The following is a 25,490-nucleotide window of genomic DNA, read 5'->3' as shown; positions in this document are numbered from 1 at the left end:
ATTAAAGGGAAAGGTTTGCTGAAGGGGGAAGCTCTAAACTCATCTAGATGTCAAAGAGACCTTCAGCAATGGCAGACACAATAACGTGCTGAGTAATAAGAGCCTACAGAAGAAGGATGGATCTCCCAAGGAGTGAAATTTTACAATTATTGGGGTAGATATCTCTGCTCTCCATTTCAACCAGGGCCAATCTTTGGGTGGCATTTCATTATAGCGACAGGAATTGTCACCATAATGAATTCATCAATGTTGGTAAGATAAATGGCTCAACAAGAAATAGATAGGACCATCTTCCTGATCTGATGTTCGAAATTTTCTCTCATATATATTGTCTTATTAGAAAAAGGGACAGCTATTTGGACACTGCAACTATATGAACATCTTTTTCCATTTAGCATGGTTGAAATATTAATGGCAACATGATTTGACCTATTCTGGAAACACATCCCTTGCAATGACAGAGTTAGCACATCTAGATAGACGAGACCTTTGACTTATTGTGGTTCCTATGAGGCACAAGATGAACACCAAACAGGAAAATGGAACAATCTTCATATTAATACACAGTGGTTAACTCCCTTTCTGGAAAATGAAAAGACATCTTTCTTAAATCTAGAATTATGCACTTTTTCTATCGGTGTTTCCTGTGAATTACTATGTAGCCGGAAACCGTTGTTGAGAGATTTCCTGTACTGGCAGCCACTTGCTGTATATGTTTTATGAAATCTGACTAAACCTACAGGACAGGATAACACTTGAAACGCTGGGGGGAAGAAATGCGTAGACTTTATCAACACAACAAATGTGCTCACACCCATCCACTGCATTTCACACTGTTTACTTCATAGTGCATTTCTTAAAAGAATTGTCTGCTGTCTTTGTGCTAAGCTAAGCTAATTCACTGCTGGTGGCTCCATATTCACTGTGATAACATGAAAGTGATATCAACCCTCTCAAATAACTCTAGGAAAGAAAGCAAACAAGCAAAAAGTCAAACTTTCCTTTAATGATAGAGAAATTCGGCCTGTGGTTGCATGCAGCATGGATCAGAGGGCTGCAATCTGATCAGCTTTCGTTAATGTTTACAAAAGACATGCTGAAATACAGTTGACATACCACATTTAAGAAGTTGTGACAATGTTACACACTGTACAATATAGTTATTCACTGTGTACCGTGTACCAGTGCAAATACAATCACCACTGTAATCAACACAGTGCTACACTGTATTCAGATTCACCTTTCTGGTCTGTGTGAGTTAAGGGGGTATACCGACAGGAAAAGGATGCTCAGAATTAAAATCTATTTTTGTGTCTGTGTGGAAGGGGTTGACTTGCATTCAAGCAGAACTATATGAAAGTGAAGGACAGAGTTATGAATTATGTAGGAGTGAAAAAAAAATCCTGCTGACAACAAAAAAACAGACTCCTCAAGCACAGCTATACTGCAGCAACGGTGCTACACAGGCTGCACAAACTCCCCAGGAACAAAAGTATGCAGACAAAACTCATTTATAAATTAACATTATAGTTTTCTTATTCTTATCTTATAAATGTTAAATACTATGAATGTAGAGCATCTAATACAACATGCAAAACTTCCTTGCTGTTATTTCTGTATCTTATTCTGTTATTATATATCTTGAAAACAGAGGTGGGTTTTAAAATCACTTATCATCTTCCTCACTGTTTACAATGCTGTGGATTCATCTGATTGACTATGATCAATTTGTGCATACCGCTGTGTGTTGCAAGTTCTCCAGAAAAGGCATGACAAGTCATATTTCAGGGGCTGAGCTTGTTTGTTGTCAGCTACATAAAGAGCTAAAGTAAGTCTCTGTGATGCTGCAGTCTTCTCAGTAATTACACTAAGTCATTTCCTGCATGTGTAGGGCTCTGCTAAACCTTTGCTGCACACCTTGTGACTAATCTGTTTCTAAGAGAATGACTTGCAATTAGCAAAGTGTGTACATTCAATGTAAATGCGTGGAGATAGCAGGATCTCATGCAATGCTATAGTTACAGTAAATGCCTGGAGACACGGTTTTGAATCATTTATTTTTAACTCCGTCACATTGCTGTTTAGGGACAAAGATATTTGCTTGTTATCATTAATTGTTCTCCCCATAGTATTCACTGCAGCCAATTATATTGTCTTGTGAGAGACATTTGTATTTGCAAAAGGTCACATTGTTCCATTTCCTGCACATATTTATCAATGAGTCACAGTTACAGTCATAATAATTAGTCAGAAGTTGAAGCCCTACCTTGAGTCAGATGTTGGATTAAAATTCTGACCATTAATATTAAAATGTATCAAGCTCATATGGTCTATAACGATCAAATAAAGAAGAGTTTTCTGATGAAAACTGTTAAAAGCAGTTCTGTAATATAACTCATTTTACTTTCATTCATAGTTAGATCAGAGGGAGCAAACAGACTTAACATACATGGTCACCTTTATAGAAACCAGTATCGGGTATAATTGTAATCACAGAGGCAGGTCACTAACCTAACGTAACTAATCAGAGTATATCTTGATTTTATGGTTCAAAACCTTTATTAGAGGGCTTATAAAACAAAATCACCCTGTCTTGCCTTTTTCATGCACCTTGCTCTCTCCGCTTCCTGCAAACAGATCACATCATTATTATGCATTGGTGTAAGCCAGGCAGTTTTTTGTTGTTGTTGTTGTTGTTGTTGTTTTTAATGTTGTGACATCAAGCTGTGTTGTGTCACTGTGAGCAACATGTAAGACAACGGAGGTTAAATATCTTATCAAAGATAAAATTAGATATTCCTTTTTTTGATGCAAATATTAGAGGAGACTAGGAGACAGCCACATAGCAGCTCAGTGAGGCACAGCAGCGCTTTGAGCTAAATCATCAACATGCAAACATGCTCACAATGCCTTCTGCTTCAATTATATTTATGCATGATTTCATACTGGGATTCATTTTTCTGTGTTTTATTTTTTTTTCCATGTCTTCTAAAAATATTAATAATAATATATATTATGAAGATATGTCTTCTGAGTTAAATTATATATACGTGGCTGTTTGCATTGTAGTATGTATGTTTGATGGGGTCTGGCTTGAAGATGTGTGCTAATTCTGTGGTTGTAGCCACATCCATAATTGGGACTCAGCTATTTAGTCAAAGACACACACCTGTATGAGCTCGATGTCTCCTAACTTGATGAAGAGCCCATTTGAGTACTCCTTCTAAATGTAATAAAGAATTTTTTTTTAAAGACACAATTCCATAATGTTGTGAGTCCTTGTGAATCAGAAGACATTTCACTCAAAGCCACAGATGTCAACCATGGGAGGAAAAGTCAGGAGATCATTTGAAACATCTCAGTACTATTAGATGACAATCCATCTAATAGTACTGAGATATTTCACTGGAATTTCTCTAAAAACCATAAATGTAAACCTCGCTGGTGCTAGAAGCAGTCAGTGGGCTTCATTCAGATTTTGTATAGGTGTGGCGATATTTCAGTTTGGTCCAGATTGGTGGTCCATTTAACTGAGGTTGCCATCCCTTGAGCCATGCTGCTGGTGTGGCTGAAAATGTTACCATGCATTTATGTTTGCTTGTTTGGCCACAGAGCACAGAGAAAGAAAATATGAGCACCTCTGTGCAAGAGCAACAGTATATCACCAGTCTGTCAACAACCAGAAACCTCAGACAGACTCTGTTTCCACTTCAGTATAACAGTAAAGCTAAGTTGAGATTCAGCTGTTAATTGCTCATGGTCACATACCACTCAGTTAGCACCTAATTTAGAGTTTCTGGAAGAACATTTCATCCCATTTTTTAAAACACCAACTCAGTTCACTGAAGTTTAGTTTAGTTCTTAGTCAGTTTTTAGTCATTTCATTTTATAGTGTTAACTTCACTGTGGTTCAGTTCAATACATTTTACATCTTTGCATTTTGTTTGAGGGCTGCATAGCAATTGAACTACACTCATAAAAAAGCATGGATCACAAATGCAAGTGCATTTATTCAGCCACTATTTGGACGCAGGCAAAGCTGTTTCTATGTTAGATGCATGGGTTTCTGTTGTTGTCCTATTTAGTTTAGTAACTAGATGTCCTGAGGCAAGAAGGAGGCTTGATGTCTGTCTGTTGTCCACTCTGTATGGCAAACACAGAAGCCCAATGGGAGCAGTTCAAACTGGCAGCATGGGGCAGGAGATATTTTCTGCAGAACATAGACTCTGGGAGCAGAGTGAGTGGGAGTAGGATGTCTGTGTATTTCATAAGATGGCAGCTGTGTCTGAGTGCTCGTTCTGTCATTAGTGTGGAGGGTTAAAAAGCTTTCAAAACACACCCTTATGATGGCTGAATCATGGCGGTCTGAGAGCACTGAAGCAGCCATTAGAACCGGGTTCAAAAATACTGGAGACATTTTCCCTTTTTGTGACAAGTAATCAATGCATTTTACTGCATTTACCTGAATAAGGAACATTATTAAAGGGAATGTCAATTAAATTTACACTATAATCACTTTCCTTAATTATTGAGACAATTTTACAGCCAGCAGCCTATCTGTGCCACTCGTATTGATGTTTATAAACTTAAATATATGCCAGAGCTTTGATTTAATGAAGAGGTTGGGTAACAGGTTGGAAAGACTACCTGCATATCAACCCTTGAAAACTGGGTACAGTTTTAGAAGGACTCTCAGCTATTAGGAGCATTTTTCTAGGCACTATTATAGCATCTTTTGAGGAGGTCCCTCCTGTCTTATCTGCTTTGCGAGCATAAAAAATCATATTAACATGCAATTCCATGACTATTTTTTCACCATGAAATTTCCTGTTAATAACATTTAAACTTGCTTCATTAAAAGGCCTACAATTCAGGGTCGGCCTTTAACAGCACTATTATTTTTATACAATACGATTTGCTACCATTATTGCCAGGAAGAAATGATGAGAATATGACAGTTCAAGGGTGCCTTGTCCAGGTTTCATGGTCACTCTATCAATTACTTACACAAGCACTGCATATTTCATCTGGAACTTAGCTCATCAGACACTTTTTTCCAGTCCTCCACTCCACCTGCCTCAATCCAACCAAGACAGAATGTGCATGACTTTAAACTGAATAGTCTGAGCTGTGTATCACCAGTCCACGTCAAGGTGTTGGCGTTGCCGCTGCATCCATACCTGGCAGACGCGGATTCCCGTCTGTTTGAAATCCCCTTGCTGGAGCAATTACAGTGAGCTGCCTCACATCCTTGCACTCGCTCACGCTCCATTTATATGCAATATAAAGCAATCGTCAACTGATCTGCAGCTTTTGTAAGAACATTTGTCTCATGAGCTGGACTAATGGCACAAAGGTGCGCTTTCTCCTTCATCACAGCAGCATTTAAGGCCTTGTGTTCCAAACATTTGTCCAATCAAAGGGTACCAAAAAAAGAACATCCATTAAAAACCATCACATTCAGCTTAGATGTTTGGAGAGATGTCTGTTCCCTCAGCTATTCTGATCAGTAGTTTGGACTCTTATTGTTCAAATGCACCACAATTTGCTTTCATTTGTCATCATTTGAAAAAAACAAAGCAAAAAACATAGCAGCAGATAACACGTGAATTAAAATAATGCAGCCTCGGGGTATTTATTCCTCTTAGTTATCTGCTTGTGATTTGCCCTGACACCCTGTTTTGGCGTGAGAGTGCATTATTATTCAGGTTCAGAGTTAGGTTGTTAGGAAACTACCTGCAGCTTGTGGATTATAACGCCATATCATTACAGCTGTTGGTCGGTCGTTGCAATTCACCGGGGATAAAAACGGCTAAATGTTTTATTTATTTATATGAACTTAACAAGTTGTTGGTGAATCAGATGAGCCTTATTCCTATGCCCTTTTGGTCTCTATGCTGCAAATAATAGGAAGTAACAGTTGTTGGGTTTATTTGTTGACTATATATTGATGCCTGTTGAAGTCTGAAACAGAAAGAAAACACCGCTGTCTGGGCTGCATAGGATGACTGTGTGTCCTCCTCCAGTAAGCAATTTTTAACTTAATTCAAGTCAATTTTAATCCATTATATTTTATTTTATATCACATGACACTGGAAACTAATTATAATTCCTGTGTATTAAACATAAATGGTATGGTAAGCTGGCATCAAATGAAACAACAATATTATTTAATTCACTGCATGCACTGTATAAATAACCTGTCAGTATTTCTTGAAACAATATTTTGCCAAGAGAACAGGCTTTGACTAACAGCTATAATGCAGAATATATTAAATATTTTGGATGGGGAGGGGGTGTTTTTTTTTTTCAGATAGAGCACACATTCTGTCGGAAAAAATGTATTTATATATATATATATATATATATATATATATATATATATATATATATATAGTTTTTTTGTTTTTTTTCCAGTGGCACATAATAGCATAAACAGAACACAGCCACATTGAGAAATATTCAGCACAGGCAGCAAGGAGAACAGATACTGAGAAACACTGTCCAAATAATAAATATCTACTGTATTTTCATGCTAGGCACACCTTCCCAGTGTTAACAATGCCTGGTCGTCTTACATCAAAAAGTCCTTAGAAAAGAGCACATGAAGATGGAGGTGTCCGTGGGTCTTGTTGGTGAGGCATGTCAGTTTTCTTGCTAAGTATAGCAAGCGAAGAGAAAGAAATGATTATGCAATGAGCAGGATAAATCTCTTCCTCCGAGCATAGATGTAGAGAATGTTGCTGTCTGTGCAAATAAAGTCTGATGGGTAAATGGGTCAAAATGATGGCATTTCAAAACATTATGAAATTAGCATTTTTTTAATCCCCACAGCTCTGAAGTAATTACTGAATGGGGGGAAATATTGACATTGAGATTCGTGCCTCTTGATTAACCGTATTAAGCCTCAAGGGCATGTAAACTGGTTAAACCATGTTATTGATATTACTATTGATCACATTATAGATAGTATGCTATTATGGAAATAATGGCACACTTTAAATAGCTCACTTTTCAGTTGCAAGGTTGACTCAGACTTTTGGTGATACATGTCTTCAGGGAATTACACTACCTTGCATAAAACATAGCACAGTGTAGTAGAAGAATACATTACAGGCCAATAGGAAAAATGTATGCATTCATTTTTTTTTTCAAGCTTAACTTGGATGGCTCACTGGGAATTGAAAGACAAAAATACTTGAAGCACAAGGATGCGGAAAAAGCCCCCATCACCCACAGTGCTGCACAAGCTTAAGACAAATGAGGAATTATTAGAGTTATTATTCAAACAAATATCAATAATGTTTAAACTATTAGCCTTTAATTTCATACAGCACTGTGCTCCATATTCAATGTAAGCAAACAGTTATTTTACTGCACAGACACAACTTCATCTGAACAACGTATTATATGAAGCACCAGGGGAAATATAACAAATAACCCGCAGAGCACAGTATAGAAGCAGGATATTACATCTAAGGAACCAGTCTGCTGACTAAGGGAACCTCCAAGGCGGACGGCATCTCATGCCTCACAAAGGCACAATTGATCCAGTCCAAGTACCCGGCTGAATAAGCCAAAGCTGGAAACTGGATGCGGCAAGGACAACGCAATGCACCTCGGATTCAGGACCTCTTTAGAGATGTGATAACACACTCTCTTACAAGCCAATATTGTTTATGGGATCATATTAAGTTTTGCTTTACTTTTACTCTCATACTCACATTCATTTCCAAATACAAACATAGATATTAACATCTTTTCATGTGTGGTGATTTTGTTGAAACTGACCTTCGCAGAAAGCCCACTGCTGTACGTGTAAAAACGAAAATTGCAAAATCAGCTTTTTTCAGGTAAATACTTTTTCTGACTCTTTTCTGATTCAAACTTTCCTGTTGCCACAAAATGTGTTTACATGTTTATAGCACTATACCTTTTTGTCATTCCCAGACAAAGATGGGAGGGGTAGAGTTTTCAAATCTTTAAAAAGATCCTAAGAAGTAAAACATCATTTTCTGCAGGGGATTCACAATATGTCATTTGAATGTCATGATAAGATTATTAAGATGATTAAACAAAGTAAAGTTTTGAGCTGGTAAAGAAGGTCCAGGCTTCTCCAACACCTCAAATAGACCATTAAAACAAAGCTCCAAACAGTATTTAACCTAGTCTTAAGTCTAGACACAGGAGGAAACAGTTTGCCTGGCTCTATCCAAAGGTAATAAAATCCTCCTACCAGCACCTCTAAAGCTCACTAATTAATGCAATATATCTCGTTTGTTTAATCTGAACCAAAACTGAACCATTAAAAAGACATGTTTTGGTTTAACAAGGGTTATGTGCCGGACTATTATGTTAGCCATGACGATGCAGACGCAAGAGTGCTATTGATCTTTTCTCGACTAGATTGCTAATAAGCATATTTCCCAAAATGATGAAGATCATTGTGTGTGTGCTCGGCTTTGGACTAAAGGGTCATTACAATATACTGTCTTTGGAGTCAGGTGCAAGAAAAGTGCTACTTTAAATCCTAACAGTTAATAAACCTTGTTAATATCTCTCACTCTCTCTGTCACATTGTCATCACACAGTTTGCCCCCAGCAGGCAGCAGCATGAGGATGCAGTACAGGAAATCAAGGTAGCTGTCATAATAGCATTACAGTAAAAAATTTTAGTGCTGTCATTACCCATCAAAAAAGAAAACCATGCTTATGGACTCCAAGAGCAATGACCTCTTAGGTGTCATTGGGTACAAAGATATGCTCTGTCCGACGTGATTCATGTGCTGGCCACTCTGAGTCATGGCTGCTCCCCATCCAATTACCATCCCATAATATATCAAGGGAATTACAGTTACTTGAGCAAAGTCAGAAGTGACTTGAAGACACCTGTGGGTAATGGACAGTAGTGGCTTTTGGTTTGGATCAAGCCACAGATGCAATGATTCAGTTCGATGGAGGCCAGGGCGACTGATAACTAGGTCAAAAGGAGGATGTGCTTGATCCTTTTCCTCAGATCCTCCCCTAATATAAAGGCAAGAAAGAAAATCTATTTCATCAGTAAAAAAAGGAGAGGAGGAGGGGGTGTTCATCAACTCAAGGCTATTACAAACCGCTCTCTCCGCTAATGGGTTACGTGACTGAATATTCATGAAAGAATCTGAGCTGATATATGATGTGCAGGTCAGGATAAATGTGTCAAGGTATTAAATATACATAATACTTCAGGTGGACTTCATTTCTCCTTTTACATCTGACGAGAGATGTGATGGACAAGTTCAGATGTGGAGAAGTGGGAATCCTTTCCAGATCTGCAAGACGTTTTTAGACTGAGCTGTAGATAACACATCTGAAATAAAATCCGATGTTGTCTAAGTATCATGTGCAACATTTCTATATTCAGCTACAGTCTGACAAGATCTCAGGGTGAAATGTCGAAGATCTAAATGCCACCTACTGTCTTTTTGAAGCAAAGGTTTCGCTCTTTTTATGTACCATTAGAATTAACTGCCATTTTCCATCAACATTTTCCCATCCTGCCATGAAAGTGACAGACATGCCAAAAAAAAAAAAAAGTGTAATATTTCCACAGTTTCTCAGTTCTGGGAAAACTGTGGACCTTAAGTTTAAGTTTCACCTTAAGTTTACTTCAAACAACTTTGAAATGGTATCTTGTGCAATGTGCATATCTGAACTACTTCACTGCTGAATAAATGATCTGCTCAGAGCATCACTTACTGCAAAATACCACTCAATAAAGATAAATAAACAATGTTGGCCCAGCCAACAGCAAAATTGCAATTGCATCCCATGATAACAACATGGAGGCTTTCATAGATGACTACATATTTTATAATATTTTGGCAGCTGAAAACTCCAAGCTCGCTCCTCTGAGTTAGAGTGCAATGTGGAAGGAAATGTGGCAAAGCAAGGGCACAAGGCAGAGCGAACAGGCCCTACAGCAACACAGGATAGAGCTGCTGTAACAATGTAAATTCAGTCCCAGAGCTGGTTCAGGGTTACGGGTGACTGCCGGCATGCTTCTTTTGTTGCTCTGATTTCCATTAAAGAAAAGTGTTTTTGCTCAACACTAAAGCTGATGCCAAAAAATGAAAAGAAAAAAATAAATAAATAACTTAAGCTAAGGCCAAAAAAGGTTGTATTGCAAAGGTTGTTTACTGGAAATGGGGGTGACTAAAATGCAATTGTAAGAAATGTGTTTCTTAATTGTTTTGTCTAATTAAAACCCTGAAAAGGACGAGCATCTTTATAGAAATTTAAAGTGAGCAGCTAATGGTATAACTACAGAGATAAAGTTAACCGCGGATGAGAAGCAATAGTTTTATTTTCCCTCCTGCGTTCATAAAAAAAATACTGCATTGCCAGCGCTCATTTTTATCACTTTAATGAAAATATTTAATTATATATTTGTATTCTTTATTTATTGCAGTCTACTCTTCCTTTTGGGTGGGTCTTATGGCTGTCAAGGAAGGGTATAGTATCTTCTTCTCTGTGTGCCATGAAGCGTGGATCCTAATGATTGGCTAGATGAAGCCGTGAAGAGACTTTGAGGATGCAGCCAGAAAGCGCACCAGTATAGACAGGTAGTGACATTTTTACTTCACTGATTTTCCCAGCATGGACTTAGACTTTCATGTGAGTGCAGAGCTCAGTATATCTAGTGCTTCTGTGATGATTTATGTTTTGCCGGCTTTGAGGATTTCACATAGCTCTCTTAGGACACTACAAAGTTTGATACATGTAATGTCTTGCCTCTGACTCTGTGTAGCTTTTCTTAAACTAGCGTGAAATCCATCAGCCAGCTTGCTGAATAAACTTTATGAAAACAATTTTTTTGCCAAAGTAGTAAAGAATATTACACATCTTAGTCTATTTATGGTCGCAGCAGTCAAGTCTCTCACTCTATTTCCCCTATTGTGGAATTTAAGATAACTCAAGTTTTATTTTTAAAGCAGCTACTGCCTCAAAGCTGCTTTACAGTTAAATATCAAACACAGGAACTCTAAAGAAACATTTCACCGCGCATGAATTGAAGAATATTTTTATGTGACTGTAAATATTCTGTATTCAGTGTGAAGAAATATATTCAATTTAAATACCGAAGGGAGTGAATGAACCCTTGTATGTCATGTCTGTCTCGGTTGTACTGCAGAATGATGGCAGCAACACAATTTTGATAATGTTGCCATGGAAACGGGCTGTTGAAAAGAAGTAGAAAGTATGAGCTCTTCCTGGTGGAAATGTGTTGGCATGCCAGCAATGCACTGTGTGATATGTAAAAATCTGGGGACAATAAAGATGTTGGTTTTTAAAAATGCATGAAAAGCAGGCACATGATGCTATTCTCTGTCAGATTTTAGGACAGACTGAACTTCTAGAATCATGCAGAAGTCTTCTGTGTGTAAATGCTGCAACCTTCCTTCCACTGTGGATGTACCAGGACCATATGTGGCATTTGTTCTTTATTCCCGGCGCTCACTAGCAATTTTTACTAGCTCTAAGTAGATTGACCTCTGAGCATTGATTTTATTGTCACTTTCTCAGAGCTATGTGGCAGAGCCATGATTTGCTGGAAACACCTTCCTCTGTGTCTCAACAGGTCGTTGAGACACATCGATTATGCTGCGTTTTCTTATGGTTATTATAGCTGGATGGAAGCCTTGTTTTTATCACAACCACACATATGTATTCATTGGGCTGATGATTGCATTTTACTGACTTTCTTATAGGCCTAAAGCACAAGTAGATTTGACAGGATTGTGTACTTCATTTTAAATACCATGAGCATTTTAAGCGAGAAAAATGGCTTCAGCATCAGAGCTGAAAGGGTTGGCTCTGTGTGCTTAGTTTCTTTGTTGCTGTGTTGTGAAATTTAAAATAGCTTCTTGACATAAAGCTTCCGCTGCAGCAAGACATGTTAAAGGTATACTTTGCAGGATTTATCCAGAAAAAAAACAAAACAGCAACATATAGACCCGTACAAAAATAATCCCTCTCAATCATCACTTACTGCAACAAACTTCCCTACTCTCTGCCTGTGTGTTTTTGTTTTCTTACTGTTTTGTTGTGTTGAGGACATTTCTAGTCATTTCCTGTCATTTCTGGGAGTCTCATTTCCACATCAAATCAAATGACAATAAAGACTATTTTACCTTATCTTGTCTTATTGTGTGTTGTCTTATGCCTTTAAAATGGGAAAGAGTAAAATTCTCAGTTTGTGACACTGTTGCTTTGTGCTGTGAAATCAAACATCAGTATCTAAATATAACGCTCAAATGAGGTAAATAAAAAGAAGCAAAAACTAGAAGAACTATTTTACCTTAAAACATGTGAATATATTCCACATTGATATTTTAGCTATAAATTACTACTTGCCCAAAGACTTTTTCATTGCAGATTTTTGGCAATCTGTATGACCAATAGATTTAAATTCAGAGTTGTTTTACCAAAAAAAACCCCAAAAAAAACAAAAAAAACTTTATTTATTGCAGCTTTTTACAATAACCATTTCAGGTTGTAACCAATAATTATGAGCCTGACCAAACCACTCTCTATGGAGATATATTTCATCCCTTTGCTCACTTGCCTCATAAACAGTCTTTTCAAGGGAACCTGAAGTCACACTAATATGTGACACAGCAGGGACTTGATGGCACTGTTAAAACAGAATATCATTGCTTAAGGCAAGGTGACAGGGATAATAATCTGCCTGCCTTTATGTTTAATATTTAAATCCCAGAGGTAAAGAGAGAAAAACGGCAGTGTCCTTGTTTCAAGTGCCCTCCCTACTCTATCAACTCAGTCCAGAGTAATCAATCAAATAGCAAAGAGCAATCTACAGTCACAATTCATGTTTGCTAATACAACTATGATTTATTACTCTTAAATGGATATGGAAATCAAAAATATGTAAAGGTTAAGATATTCATACAACAATTTGATGTAATTTCCATACAAAATTGCCTGGATAATGATTTCATTTTTTTGTCTCATGTTGATATTGTCCAGTTCTGCAGTGTACAGTTCACACAATTTGTCCTATTAACCAAACCCAAGTGAGGCAACATTCCCCACCAGTATTTGTGATTCTTTGTGTTTGCCGTGTGGCTGTTTTGTAAACACAGATTCATTTCCCTCGGTTTGCAACAATTACTCCTTTTGTTCACTCGTTCTTCCTCCAAACCTGATGGGAATACATTCTTCGTGGGACAGTTAGGGGAATTGCTGCATAATATATTGCATTGCATTTTAATAAGTGAGCATACACAACATGGAGTATACCAGCATTTACCCCAGTCCGCTGCTGTATGCAGTTAAAAGAGCTGGAAAGGTCACATAAGTCAGAGGCGAAAAAGTGCTGCTACAAGTAAATGTTGATTAATCCGTACAACTTTATGGAAAATTTATGAAATATAATGTTTTAATTTTATCGCCTTAAACGTTTATGTTTCCAGGCAATTACAACATGGCATTTGGCCTCTGAATCAATATTTAATTTATTAATGTTTTTCTGTGACATTTTAATAGTGTCTGTCTACATTCATTACTTTCACTTCTCTGCACCTGATTTCATATTTGACATTCTGGGCCGCAAGTTCCAAAATGTTGGCATTTTGGGTTTTTACAGTTGCACTGCTTATTAGTGTCAATTGCTCACAATATTGCCAAAATGAATGTTACTTGACAAATCTGATCAAATTCAGAAATTCAGGTTTTCACATATTTACACTACAAACCACAACAAAAGTAGAAATATATGAACCACTGAATGTCAAACATTAGTTTTTGTACCCCAGCCAGTGATGCTATTTAGACTCATATGGTGCAGCGTCACTCAGCATGCGTTCTGTCAGGTGAACATACTTTGTGCATCTAAATTCATAATTCAGCCAGCAAGATTTTGTGCAACAATCTAATTATATCTGTATTCAAGGGGGGATCCGAGTATTTCTCAGAGGGCTCCATGCAGCTGACTGTGTGTGCATAACTGCGGGCTTGATTAGCAAGTTGTTGAGTCAGCACATACTGTAGTAAAGTGCTTCAAGCTCAGAGACTTTGTAACCTACAGCAAGGTGCTAAAAAGTACCAGAAAGTAATGCTGATCAATAATCGTCAACTATTGGTTGATTTTCTTGTAAAATTTCAATTAATTTGTTTAAAGTTAATTATTACTGACACTTTTAAGCAAAGTAAATTCACTGAATTGTGTATTTAATAGGCATTTTTTGGCTTTATATGCACCAGATGACCTTTGCAGACAGTGATATAATGATCAGCGTCCTGGAGATTTCTTGGTGTTTTGAAATAACCTGAGTTTGCATCAAACATAACATAAAGTCGATCTTCATGTCAACTATGTTTTAACACTACTAAAAACAAACAGACAGACAAACAAACAAAAACGTATACAGTCTGAATCAATACAAGTCTTTGTATTATCCTTTCATTTCTTGTTTGGTGAGCCTGAGACAGAGATAATGCACAGTGGCTGATGCAGTAACAGTATAGTCTGTGGTTTCGTGGTTTCAGATTCACTACACTGGTTGCAAATTGTAAGTCGATCAAATTTACAAATACGAGTCAGATGCAAATTCCTCACAAGAGAACATAAGAGGAAGTGCATTGCGCAATGCCTTGGACTCGGTACAGTACAGGGAGATATGGAATGATGAGAATAGTTTGCAGAGCTATATAGATAAATGCTTGCTTTTCTCTGTTGTACATTCTCATAAAAAGCACTGAAGGTCAATATTTCTATATCTAATGAAGATACCTAAAGCTGCAGGAAATATGGTCAGTGCTACAAGCAAAAGGGCAGCTCGTTAATCTAGTCACAGAGGGGAAGCAAACCAAATTTGAGAACTTAAATGTCTTTCACCGGGATAAGCATAGGGATAGAATATGTCAAATCTTAAGGTCAGGCAGGTGTTTCATACTGATGTATTTTGATAAGAACAGTCATCTTAAAATTGAACCTGAAATTACTTGAAACTGACTACTGGCAAGACTATTATTTGCTTCTGTAGGGCAAAAGCTCGCAGAGGGCAGAATGAGTGTGGAGCATAAACCCACAGAGAAAAGCACTTGTAAAAAAATGAAACGTGCGGTGAATCCCACTGTGAGCAAACAATCAAGAAAAGTAAAGTGTAACAGAAGCCAGTGACCTTTATGAAAACATCTGTCTTCTCACTCTGTTTCTCAACTGGTGAGACTTAAAAGTGGGTCAAAGAATCATGTGCGCCTATGAAAATGCATTCTTCATTTTTGTTGTAGTAAAATGACCTGAAAACTATTTTAAACAAAATTCTGATGTGTTGCTGAACCAAGACTGCAACAGGCTTATTATGAATCCGCCCCCCTTGTACCGTATAACTGTTTCCTACTGCATTAAACAAAAAAGAAAAAACTTACCTGTCATCCTCACTGATATTGCCAGTGAAACACTGATGCCGCTGCAATTTGTCCCTCCGAATAACTAAACTGCCTAAGGGACTCCAGTACATTTCCTGGACAGACACAGGGAACAGTCCAGGAACAGGCTTATGAATGGACAGTCTCCAGGTTGGATCCCTGGCCAACTGCAGGAATCTGGGCTGGCAAAGTAAATGGCCAACACTGTCCTCTCCCCCTGCAACTACCAAACTGCCCTGGAGCAAGGCACTTAACCCCTTACTTATGCTGTTGCACAGCAACCACCAGGACAAGACTGATTGCGGTGCAGCTCCCTGGTGTGAATGTACAGTGAACGGGGATGTAGGTCGCGGCAAATATACATCATACACAACTGTCAAAACATTCCCAGAGCAAATAAACATTAAATATGATATAAATACAATCCCACTAAGGAATCGTTCTCTTGTTGCCTGTGTTTGTGTGTGTCCCTATGTGTGTCTGTGTGCAGAAGGAGGAGGTTTAAGTGGAGGTTTACCGTGAAATGATACCAGACTTAATGTAGTTTGGGCCAGAAACAGTTCTACATTTAGGATTTCATAACATTCTTGTCAAGGTTAAATGAGAAAATTGATACCACTGTGACTGGTACCAATCTCCTCATCTAAGACTCATCGAGAAAGCAAAAACGTCGAACTGTTCCTTTAATCTGGCGCGTCATCAAAAGCCTACAGTATTCGAATGGCTGCATTAGTGATAATCCTCACCTAATTATCAGCCCAAGCGGTTGTGAGAGCTCATGCATGTCAAAGTATTACAGTGCTGTGTATTTATTTGCTAGGTAATGCATGAAATAGCCACCAATTTGCTGAATGAACGGGTTTATTAGTTTTTGGGTCTTAGTTTTTATTGAATGTGTTTCCTTATCCAGATATTCTATGGTGCAATTATATTCATTAGACCACTCAGTTTTGTTTTGAGTTTTTTGCCCCCCACCCCACAGGTACCATATAAAATCATTTTCTTTCACTGAGAGAGCTTCAGTTGTTTACACAAGATAATAACTCCGCTTGGCTAATGAATATTTAGTTAAGCCTAATTAAATAATCAATCAGGCAGGCTGTATCCCCGCCCTGCCCCTGCCCCAGAGGGCCATCTCCCCCGCATGCAGGCACGCCTTCAGCCCGCAAGCGTCTGATCACATTTCCTCAGCAACATGTTTCCTCCTGTGGGCGCTTAGACGGCTCAGCTGTCGCGTCTTCCCCAGAGAGAGAGATAAAGAGGCGCACATCAGCTCTGAAAAAGAAACCCAAAATGATGTAACAAGTCACCATCACATGGCGGACCACCTCCTCAACTTACTGGTGAGCATTGAATCCCAAACGATGTAACCTTACAGCGTTAATTGTCAGTACGCAGAGAACGCGGTTGTGGGGTTCTGCTCACAGCGGCAGATGGTCCATGTGCGGGCCCTCCTGGTCAGATTACCCGGTCATAGTAAATCCTGGCCTAGTGCGTGCAGAATGAGGGCAGAGAGACGCGTCGGCGGAGTGTAATGCTAAGCTGTTTAACGCAGACCCTTGTGGCTGCAGGCCTCCATCAGCTTTAAACGTGTCAGAAGCAGCGCACTGGCCAGTCTCTGTCAGTTTCACCCACACGCCAGCAGACAGGTTAGAGAAGGTGGACTCTCCTGCCTGAGACGTACTCAGCTTACCTGCGTTTGGATCACACAGGCTGCTCGTTTTTACTGACACCCATGCGGTGCAGGAACACAAGAGCTGCCACAGTCTCAGTACTGAATGGCTGATGTGGTGGATGTAAGAGGCCTGAGTCAGGGAGGCTGCCTCCTCCAGCTCTGCCAGAGGTCATCAAAATCAAACACTGTATGCTCATATTACATAATCCATGATACTAATAGGACTCAACAGTGAGACGTGACCTAATTGTCCTCTTTATTTATACAGCCAGTGAGTAACGCTATTTGTAGCGGTTATATGTTGAAAATGAAGATGAGGTGAAACAAGAGACAACCTCTTTTTAGCAAGTGCTGATGATTGCAAATGTTTAGACATGTAATTTAAGGAGTGTAGGTGTGGAACACAATAGTGACTGAAATTAAAACGTGTGTAGTTCAAACATGAGATACAATTGTTGTTTTTTTTTTTTTTTTATTTTAATTTAAGGTAGCTGTAGTTATAAAATAGTTCTCAAACAGCAGGTCTTGCAGTTTTTGAATGCTGTAAACAAAAAATGAACAGGATCCACGCTTGGAGCTGGCTCCACACCAAAAATGAATCACTTGTTTCCTGGTTGACGGCCAAACCTTCCACCAAATATGATTAAAATCTGATTGCAGGTTTTTGTGATATCTTGAATAACAAACATACAGGACTGGAAGCTTAACCCTTCTGGCAGAGGTAAACACCAGATATACTTGACTATATTTGATTTTTATGCCATCACATAAACCAATAACTGAGACATATTGTTGCCCTTATGTGCCTGATTGCCTGTGTACTTTTGTATGTGGTTGTGGTCGTGAATGTTGTGCCTTTGAACAGTTCAGTCGTCTTCAAATGATTTTCAAAGTCACAGAAGCTGTAAAATATGTTCGGAGGTCGATCTTCATCGCATTTTATTGTGTTTTCAAAGCTCTATTCTTAGGTTTACATAAATGACAGATTCGGCAGGTGAAAGCCTCGTGTTGGGTTGTTTTTGTCTCACTCTATTTGTGATCGAGCTTCAGTCATACTGGAGCAAAGAAGAGAGAAAAAAAAAGTCTTTATTTTTTTTGAATAAGCGCACTAGAGCACTTCGGGAGAAGGAGTAGGGGGTTTGGTGAAGGTGTGTTTGCCTGATTGAAGTGAGCTGAGCTATTTACTCTCCAGTAATTAACACCAAAGTTGACAACCCCCCACCACCACCACCACATACCCCCCCCCCCCCCCCCCCCCCCCCCCCCCCCCCCCCCCACACACACACACACACACACACACAAAAAGAAATCTCAAACAAACATTGAACAAAAATAATTTCATTTTTAATTCATTTCCTACTAATAATTTAATTTAATCAAAAATCATGAGGCAATTTTCTGGTCTGCAGATTTATCACACGGTAACCCGTCAGTGGATAAAGATGATGTGACCACGCTGCCTCAGATGCTCTTAAGGCTCTGTGCGGCTGAAGGAGTGTATACTGCAATTCCCCTAAGCACTGCACAAGTGGTACAAACAAACAAAGACGCACAAACTTGCCTTATTGAGGTTCTCCTCCAAAGCACCAAATAAACAGGAAACACTACTACAGGGGGCTGGTTACTGATGAAGGTGTTGCCTCAAACAAAAATTAGCAATTCATAGAGCTGAAGTCAAGCTGGTGAAGCTATGCTGCTGCTGGCTCTGGACTGAGTTAACCCACGGTTATACCTTCTTTGAGATGTTATGGTCTTGAAACATCCTGCAGTTGCACTGCTTTGAAATGTTCTTTGGGGTTACAGAGAACAAAGAAAGCACAAAAAATGTAGTTATGTGTGTGAATGTTAAATTTAACTTTCCATTCTGAGATCTAATTTAAAATGATCTAATTTTCCCCCCCTATTATCCTGGAAATTAATGTTAGAGGTTCACAAAATGATTCTGTTTTTGAGATATAATTTTTTCCCCCATTTGCATCAATTACTGCATTTAGAGTAAAGAAATTGATGTGCAGGGTTGTTTTCAGGGTTTCAGGCCCGGATGCTCATCAGTGTTATAACTGATTAGCGGTGATCCAAGATAGCTACCCAGGGAGCACAAGTGATCAGTCCGGCAGCATCTGTGGCCAGCTGCCTGCTGGTGTTTGGCTAATCAGTCCTCCGGTGGCTCCGCACTGACATCAGTGGCTCAGCGCTGTTTCAGTGGCGTCCTGCTGATGATCGAGCGTCGGAAAAATAAACAGATTTTTATAGGTTTGAAGTTAAGCTCCGGGATATCAGTTATGTTTCGCAGGATCCAATAATGATAATGTTTCTGGTCCTTCAACACAAACCAGGGGGCTGAAGTGCTTTTGATTTGTAAATGTGCTCAGAAACACGTCTGCATTCCAGCACACTTAATGATGATGGCAGTTGACCTCTTTCTGCTTTAACCTACTCTGAAATGGGACATCATCTACCAAATCCATCACTGCAGTGTTGTCAGAAATAGACTGTTTAGCAGCGAGTGGACAGAGAAATGAGTTCTGTGCCAGTTGATTTAAAGCCTGTGTGTTTACTTTGCAGCGAGACTTTTTCATGTGAAATAACTTTCCAGAGAATTGTTTTATTTTTCTCAGAGAAAGGTCTGAGCTTTTTAGAGTGAGATGACATGCTGGCCACAAATGATTCTCCTGCTCTGCCAAATTACTGGTGAGGAACACGGAGAGATGACTTGCTTTTGCTTTCTGATTCGATTATTTCAGCAGCTTTATTGAAGTGAACAGATTTATAAAGGATTCTTGCTTTGCTGTTTGTACCTGAGGGATTTGAAATGACAGAAAAGAAACATATTTCATCAATGTAGGAGACTTGCAACTTAAATTGATATTTTTACTCTACTTTATTTAACATGCAATACAAATACAGTCCTCCAACAAGTCAACCCCATTTCCAAACAGGAGCAGCGTTCAGTCAGTGCAGCTGTCAGGGTCTGAGAAGTTTTGAATCAAGGAAATCATAATGAGAAATTACCATACACAAGGAGGCTTGCACTGTTTATCTCCACAGTGTTTGCTTCAACTTACACCTGTGCGTCCTCATTCTTGCACAAGTGCCATTGTACTGTAACTAGCAGTTGCGCCTTACTCACTAGCCTGCATCTTCATCACCGTCTGTGCGTCGAGCTGACAGCTTAATGAGCCAAACTTTGCTACTTGTGCAGCAAAAAAGAAAATGTAATTTTTTTTTTTTTCTCTCATTAGATGCCAAGTTTGCAAATGTTTTCAGATGCGGCCTACTTTATGATCAAACTGTTCTCTGTGAGCTTTGTTATGTGGAATGACCTATCTAGTGTTTATCTTTGATTGAACTGTAGCCTGCACAGGACTGCAGCCAATGATTTTTCTAATTATTGATTAATCTGCTGATATTTCACCTAATCTGTTTAGATTAGGTGATGAAATGTTAAGTCTATAAACATGAAAAATATCTGTCACAACTCAGCCAGGATGCAAGTTGACATATGACATAATTTAATTGCTTGATTGGAAAAGGAAAAATGTAAAGTTTACTATCCAAAAATAAATAAATAAAAAGACTAGGAAAACAAATAATGGAACATTGAACAAAACAAACATTTGATTTATCCAATTAATCTTTCCATAAGAAAAAGGCTTCAGTGTTCATTTTGCAAACATTTAGCAGAGTACTGTCAATCACGTATTGATTAATAGACTAAGCGTTTCAGCAGCTGTAGCCCATATTTTGACAGACAACATGACATGACATGTAGGCCTACCAGTTTGAAGTGATAATTTGTTGTGTCCTCTCTCAGTCATCAGTCAAGTGAGGATTTACACAGCTCCCTTGATCCACTGCCCTCTGCACACCTGCGTGATTGGCATCCTAAATTGTGAGTTGAATTGAACTATAATGAAAGCAGCAGGCTGTGGGAGACAATTAGTTGACCCCCACATACATGCCCTTGCTTTTGACCCCATGGCCCTTATTACTTGAACCACTTCTGTGTGTGTGGCCCGCAGTTTAATCCCGACTGATCAATACCTTAAAGGTGTCTTAATATCCCAGAAAACCTTATGGTCTGTTTATTTAAGCGGAGACCAACAGTATAGATTGCTGTAATAGTATGAATTTGTACTGACTGCAATTCAGATTAAATAAATTTGAACCTCTGGACAATTAAGAAAGATGAATGTGCTATAGGGTCTAAATTGCATTCATCATGCAAACTGTGTAGGGGTTGTAACAGCCTGTAAATAGCTCACTTTGGATTTTTCTAAAACAAATTAGTAGCTGTGTATTAGACATCATATTTAAAAATTAGTATTAGGATCTAATGTCTTGATTAAAGGGTAAATCATTAGGCTTTGCATGCTTTTTGGTTCCTCGCTATATATCTGTGGAAAGTAGAGGAAAAAAATTGGCAGTACTTCCTCCTGCAGTGCTTTGCCCGTGGCCACAGTGTTTCCTCTAGCATCGATCTATTGCTCCTGCTGCATGTTGACGTTGCCAGTTTGCTGTCACATGCACGGTGATATAAGATGCTCTTTTTTTATCCCAGCTGTCTCTGCGCTCCAACTTTGGATTACAGATCTTGGTGAGACAGGATTACTGTTGTGGTGACTGAAGTCTTGTTGATTGGTTAATGAGGTGAAAATAACTGCACCTTGTTATTATGTATTGATATGCATATCATAAGGAAAGTGCTTACTAAGAATGTAAATCAAGTGAGAAGTAGGCCCAGTTGTTCATAAGTTTCCATGCAATCAGACTTGATCAGACTTTGCTAGTTGTTAACTTTGCCAGTGTGTCTTGGAGAGACTCACTGCAGACCTTACATCTGGGGACCCCTCGTCTAGAGCAGCAGTTCCTCCAAGTTGTTTTTACAGTTATTTAATAGACCACGCTGATAATGGATTATATATATATATATATTTTAATTTGTTGTTTATTGAACTGTTTACAACAGATTAATCTACAGAAGGGATCATTCTTGTGGGTTGTAAGGGTTGCTGTATGTACAACTCCTGCTGCTATGTGGTCTCTTAATCAAAACAATGGAGAAAAAAAGTAGATGTAGTTTAATGACATAGTGAAGTATTGTGGGATCGTGGGAGTTGTTGTCTTCATTATGAAATAACCTCCACTGCTGATGAAAATCTGTGTGAATCAGATTGAAATGTTGACGGTAATGTTTTAAAGTTTCTTTCACGATAGGTTCAGACAAGTTGGCAGACTTCCGTCCTCACTCTTTGACTCTCTCCCAGATGTTATAGTGACATGCAGCCAAATGAAATTGACTGTTCTCTGGGTCTGAACGTTGTTGGAAACATTTGGGATAATGTAAGCACACAACTCAACAAAACTCGCAATAAAAGGTATTGTTTAGACATTTTAATGGGGAAGTGTTACATATCATAGCTTTAAATGTTGAGTTGCGTTCCGTTTGTACAAATATTCATGATAGTCATATTAAGGAGAATTGAAATAGTTTGGTTCTCTCATAATCATCATGAGTGTATTTTCTCCAGACCGAAGAGATGAAAGAATAAAACACAACAGGTTGTTTAACAACCACTGATCTCTTGGTAGGTCGCAATGATTTAACATTATGTTATTGTGTTGCGTGGTTATGACGCACGGCTCATGACATACTATGGTTCAAGAAAAGAAGCTAGCGTGCTTACTGAAAACCTGCAGACACGGCTGCTGACGCCTTCAGTGGTCTTTGTTATGAATGTGACCCTCGCATTGCAGATCAAAGTGGTCCTTCAGGAGTCTCTCATGTGTACCTTTGGGTTGGGCAGATGGGTTTTTGGATCTTTTCCATTGAAAACAGCTGCCTTCTGAAAATGAAGCTGCTAAGAGTGCTGACGGTGAATCAGAACAATAAAGTAGAGGGCCATAAACATAAAACGCTGAAGGGATCATTTTCTGTGTAGGCGAGTCAATATGAGGGACATAGTTATTTAACTCATTGTTGATAAAAATATTGATAAGAGCAGCATTAAATAAAAAAAAAAAACTGAAAACAGATAAACTTATGATGCTCTCTAATCTTCCACCTCTGCTAATCCTACGAAAGCACACACGCACACAAACCAATTTCGCATTTTATCCTCTTTATTTAAACTTGAATTATTTTTTTTTTTCCCTCAGAAATCAGGAGACAGCTTTCAGACTTCTCAGTGAAACACAATAGTCAACCTCATCTCATGTAAATGAGCTCTTCTGGGTGCACGGACAGCCCTCATAACAATACTTGCAATCTCATTCACTCTGTCACTCCCCCTTCTATTGATATTGGTGTCCCACATTCAGTGTTTTATTACTTATCGCCATGCAGTTATTCATATCAGTCCTTGTGAGCTGATCAAGGAGCAGAGTTTCTTTCTTGCAGGGAGGCTTCACTACTTTGTTTTTTTTTATCTGGTGTACACGTATGAAAAGGGCCTGAGGGAAAAAGACAATGCTGTCTGCTTTAACTCATCTCACTGCTAGACACTGAGGCACCGGCAGGGGAGAGAGAATATTTTATCTGACATTGTCACTCTGTGTAGAAACCTCAGGGAGGCCAAGGCTGCTGTGACACACTTGGTGGTCAGCAGCACTGCATATGATTATGACAGCTCTGCTAGACTCACTGAAGTCTATGAGTTGCAGTGAAACAGTTTGGTCACTGCATCCGTTGTTTTAAGCTGTAAAAATAAGATAATGTTAGAAAGAGATGATAGTTTTTGTCTTCTTGCAAATCATTAATCACGGTTGTTGTTGTTTTTTCAGGTTATTGCTATTCATGTGGACCTCTTGGAGTACATGGAACAGCATCTCATGACGCATTTGCCTCAACCTTTCTACAGATGACAAAAGTTGTGCTTAAAAGTCCCAGATTGATTTGAATTTAATAGTAATAGAGTGTAAACATGGAAGCATCTTTGCTTCATTTGACGGCCATCTTTGTGACTCTCCACACGATCCACTGCCAAACAGTTTGCAACAGACCAGCTTCACTTGAATGGCACCTTAAACAACACACCATCCAAATGAACTGGAGTCTCGTAGGAAACATCTGTAGCAGCATTTCCGACTGTTTTGAGGGGAGAGAGGAGTCCACCGGGCACCCTTTCAACTTCCCACAGATATGCCCACTTGAGCTGCAACATGGAGACAAATTGCTCATGTCTGCTGATGAAACACTGAAGTCATATGGCATCAGACTCCTCAATGTGTCAAAAGAGAACTTTGAAAGCTGTTCCACAAACGGAGCGATTAAAGAACGGTTTCTTTTCCCCCACAATATAAACGAAAGTGAGCATGTTGAGGCCAAGTGGCTTGTCCCAGGTCATCATTACTTCATCGCTCTGCACGACGGAGACACGCAGCTGTGCAAGCTCGGCTTAAGGCTCAACGTGTCTGTTAAAGCACAACTTTGTCAGGCTTCTCCTCTGTTTCGACTTTGTTCAGGCAATGGTGTTTGTCAAACAGACCTCAGGGAAGGTGCATACCACTGCCGATGCCACCATCATTACTCTGGGAGGTTTTGTGAAAAGTCTGATGCTTGTTTGGATAACCCTTGTGAAAACAAAGGAGTGTGTTTGAGCAATGGATCCACAGATCCAAACCACAGAACATATAAATGTCTGTGTCCTCCGCATTTCACAGGTAAGGACGAAAACCCACCGATCCCATTTGTTGATCCCATGTGTTTTCTTCAATCAGGGCGAGTTCAGAAACATCTGAAAACTCACAACACTTCATTGATTTTTACCTCAAAACCCAGTAAAACTTAAGTCAGATATTATTTGATGCTATGAGTTATGTCCTCATGAAAGAGCTCATCGTGTTTGTATATTTTGTAGTATCTGATAGATGCTTTTGGCAGAATTTTACTCAATTTGCTGGGAATAACTGAAATAGTGTAAAAGTAACATAAAATTTAATGCAATTATATATTTATTGGACACACCATATTAATATTATTCAGAGTAAACCCGGACACTCTCATTTAAAGCAAACAGAATAAATATTAGAAGTGCTTGCATTCCAAATGACTTCTTTCTCAGTCTCTTTACAGCCAACTCTCCTCAGCATCCTTATCTATAATACTGATCTCATTTTTTTTTGTTAGAAATTCACATGAATACCATCAGGTTCAGCTTTGTGCATTCACACAAGTTTAATCTTCCAGGCTTTTTTAATCTCTGTGTGTTTCTGTGTAGTAATCAACTGAATTCCCTTTATTTTAGGGGTTAACTGCTCTGAAATCATTGGGAAAGAAAACTGTGACAGAATTTGTGAAAATGGGACATGCGTTCAGGTGTTGCCTGCCTCCTTCAAGTGCATCTGCAGCACAGGATTGTCTGGTAAGCAGCTCATATTCAGC

General features: G+C 38.8%; 1 protein-coding gene across 4 annotated transcripts in view; it reads left to right on the top strand.

Moving 5' to 3' along the window:
• Positions 1-10,463: 10,463 nt before the first annotated feature.
• The window catches only part of eys (eyes shut homolog), a 157,291-nt gene continuing 142,264 nt past the window's right edge, over positions 10,464-25,490 (top strand). For 3 of the 4 annotated variants that reach the window (XM_046400986.1, XM_046400984.1, XM_046400987.1), the window contains exons 1-3: positions 16,640-16,775; positions 23,891-24,769; positions 25,354-25,470. In XM_046400986.1, coding sequence (XP_046256942.1) covers positions 24,031-24,769; positions 25,354-25,470 — 856 coding nt within the window. In that variant the 5' untranslated portion in view covers positions 16,640-16,775; positions 23,891-24,030. Of the gene's footprint in view, positions 10,605-16,639; positions 16,776-23,890; positions 24,770-25,353; positions 25,471-25,490 lie in introns of those variants that run through there. The other variant, XM_046400985.1, reaches the window with a different exon arrangement.

Source organism: Scatophagus argus, chromosome 10 (genome assembly GCF_020382885.2).
Source record: "Scatophagus argus isolate fScaArg1 chromosome 10, fScaArg1.pri, whole genome shotgun sequence".
In the NCBI taxonomy this organism is placed as follows: domain Eukaryota; kingdom Metazoa; phylum Chordata; class Actinopteri; family Scatophagidae; genus Scatophagus; species Scatophagus argus.
This window is presented reverse-complemented; position numbering and strand designations above follow the sequence as displayed.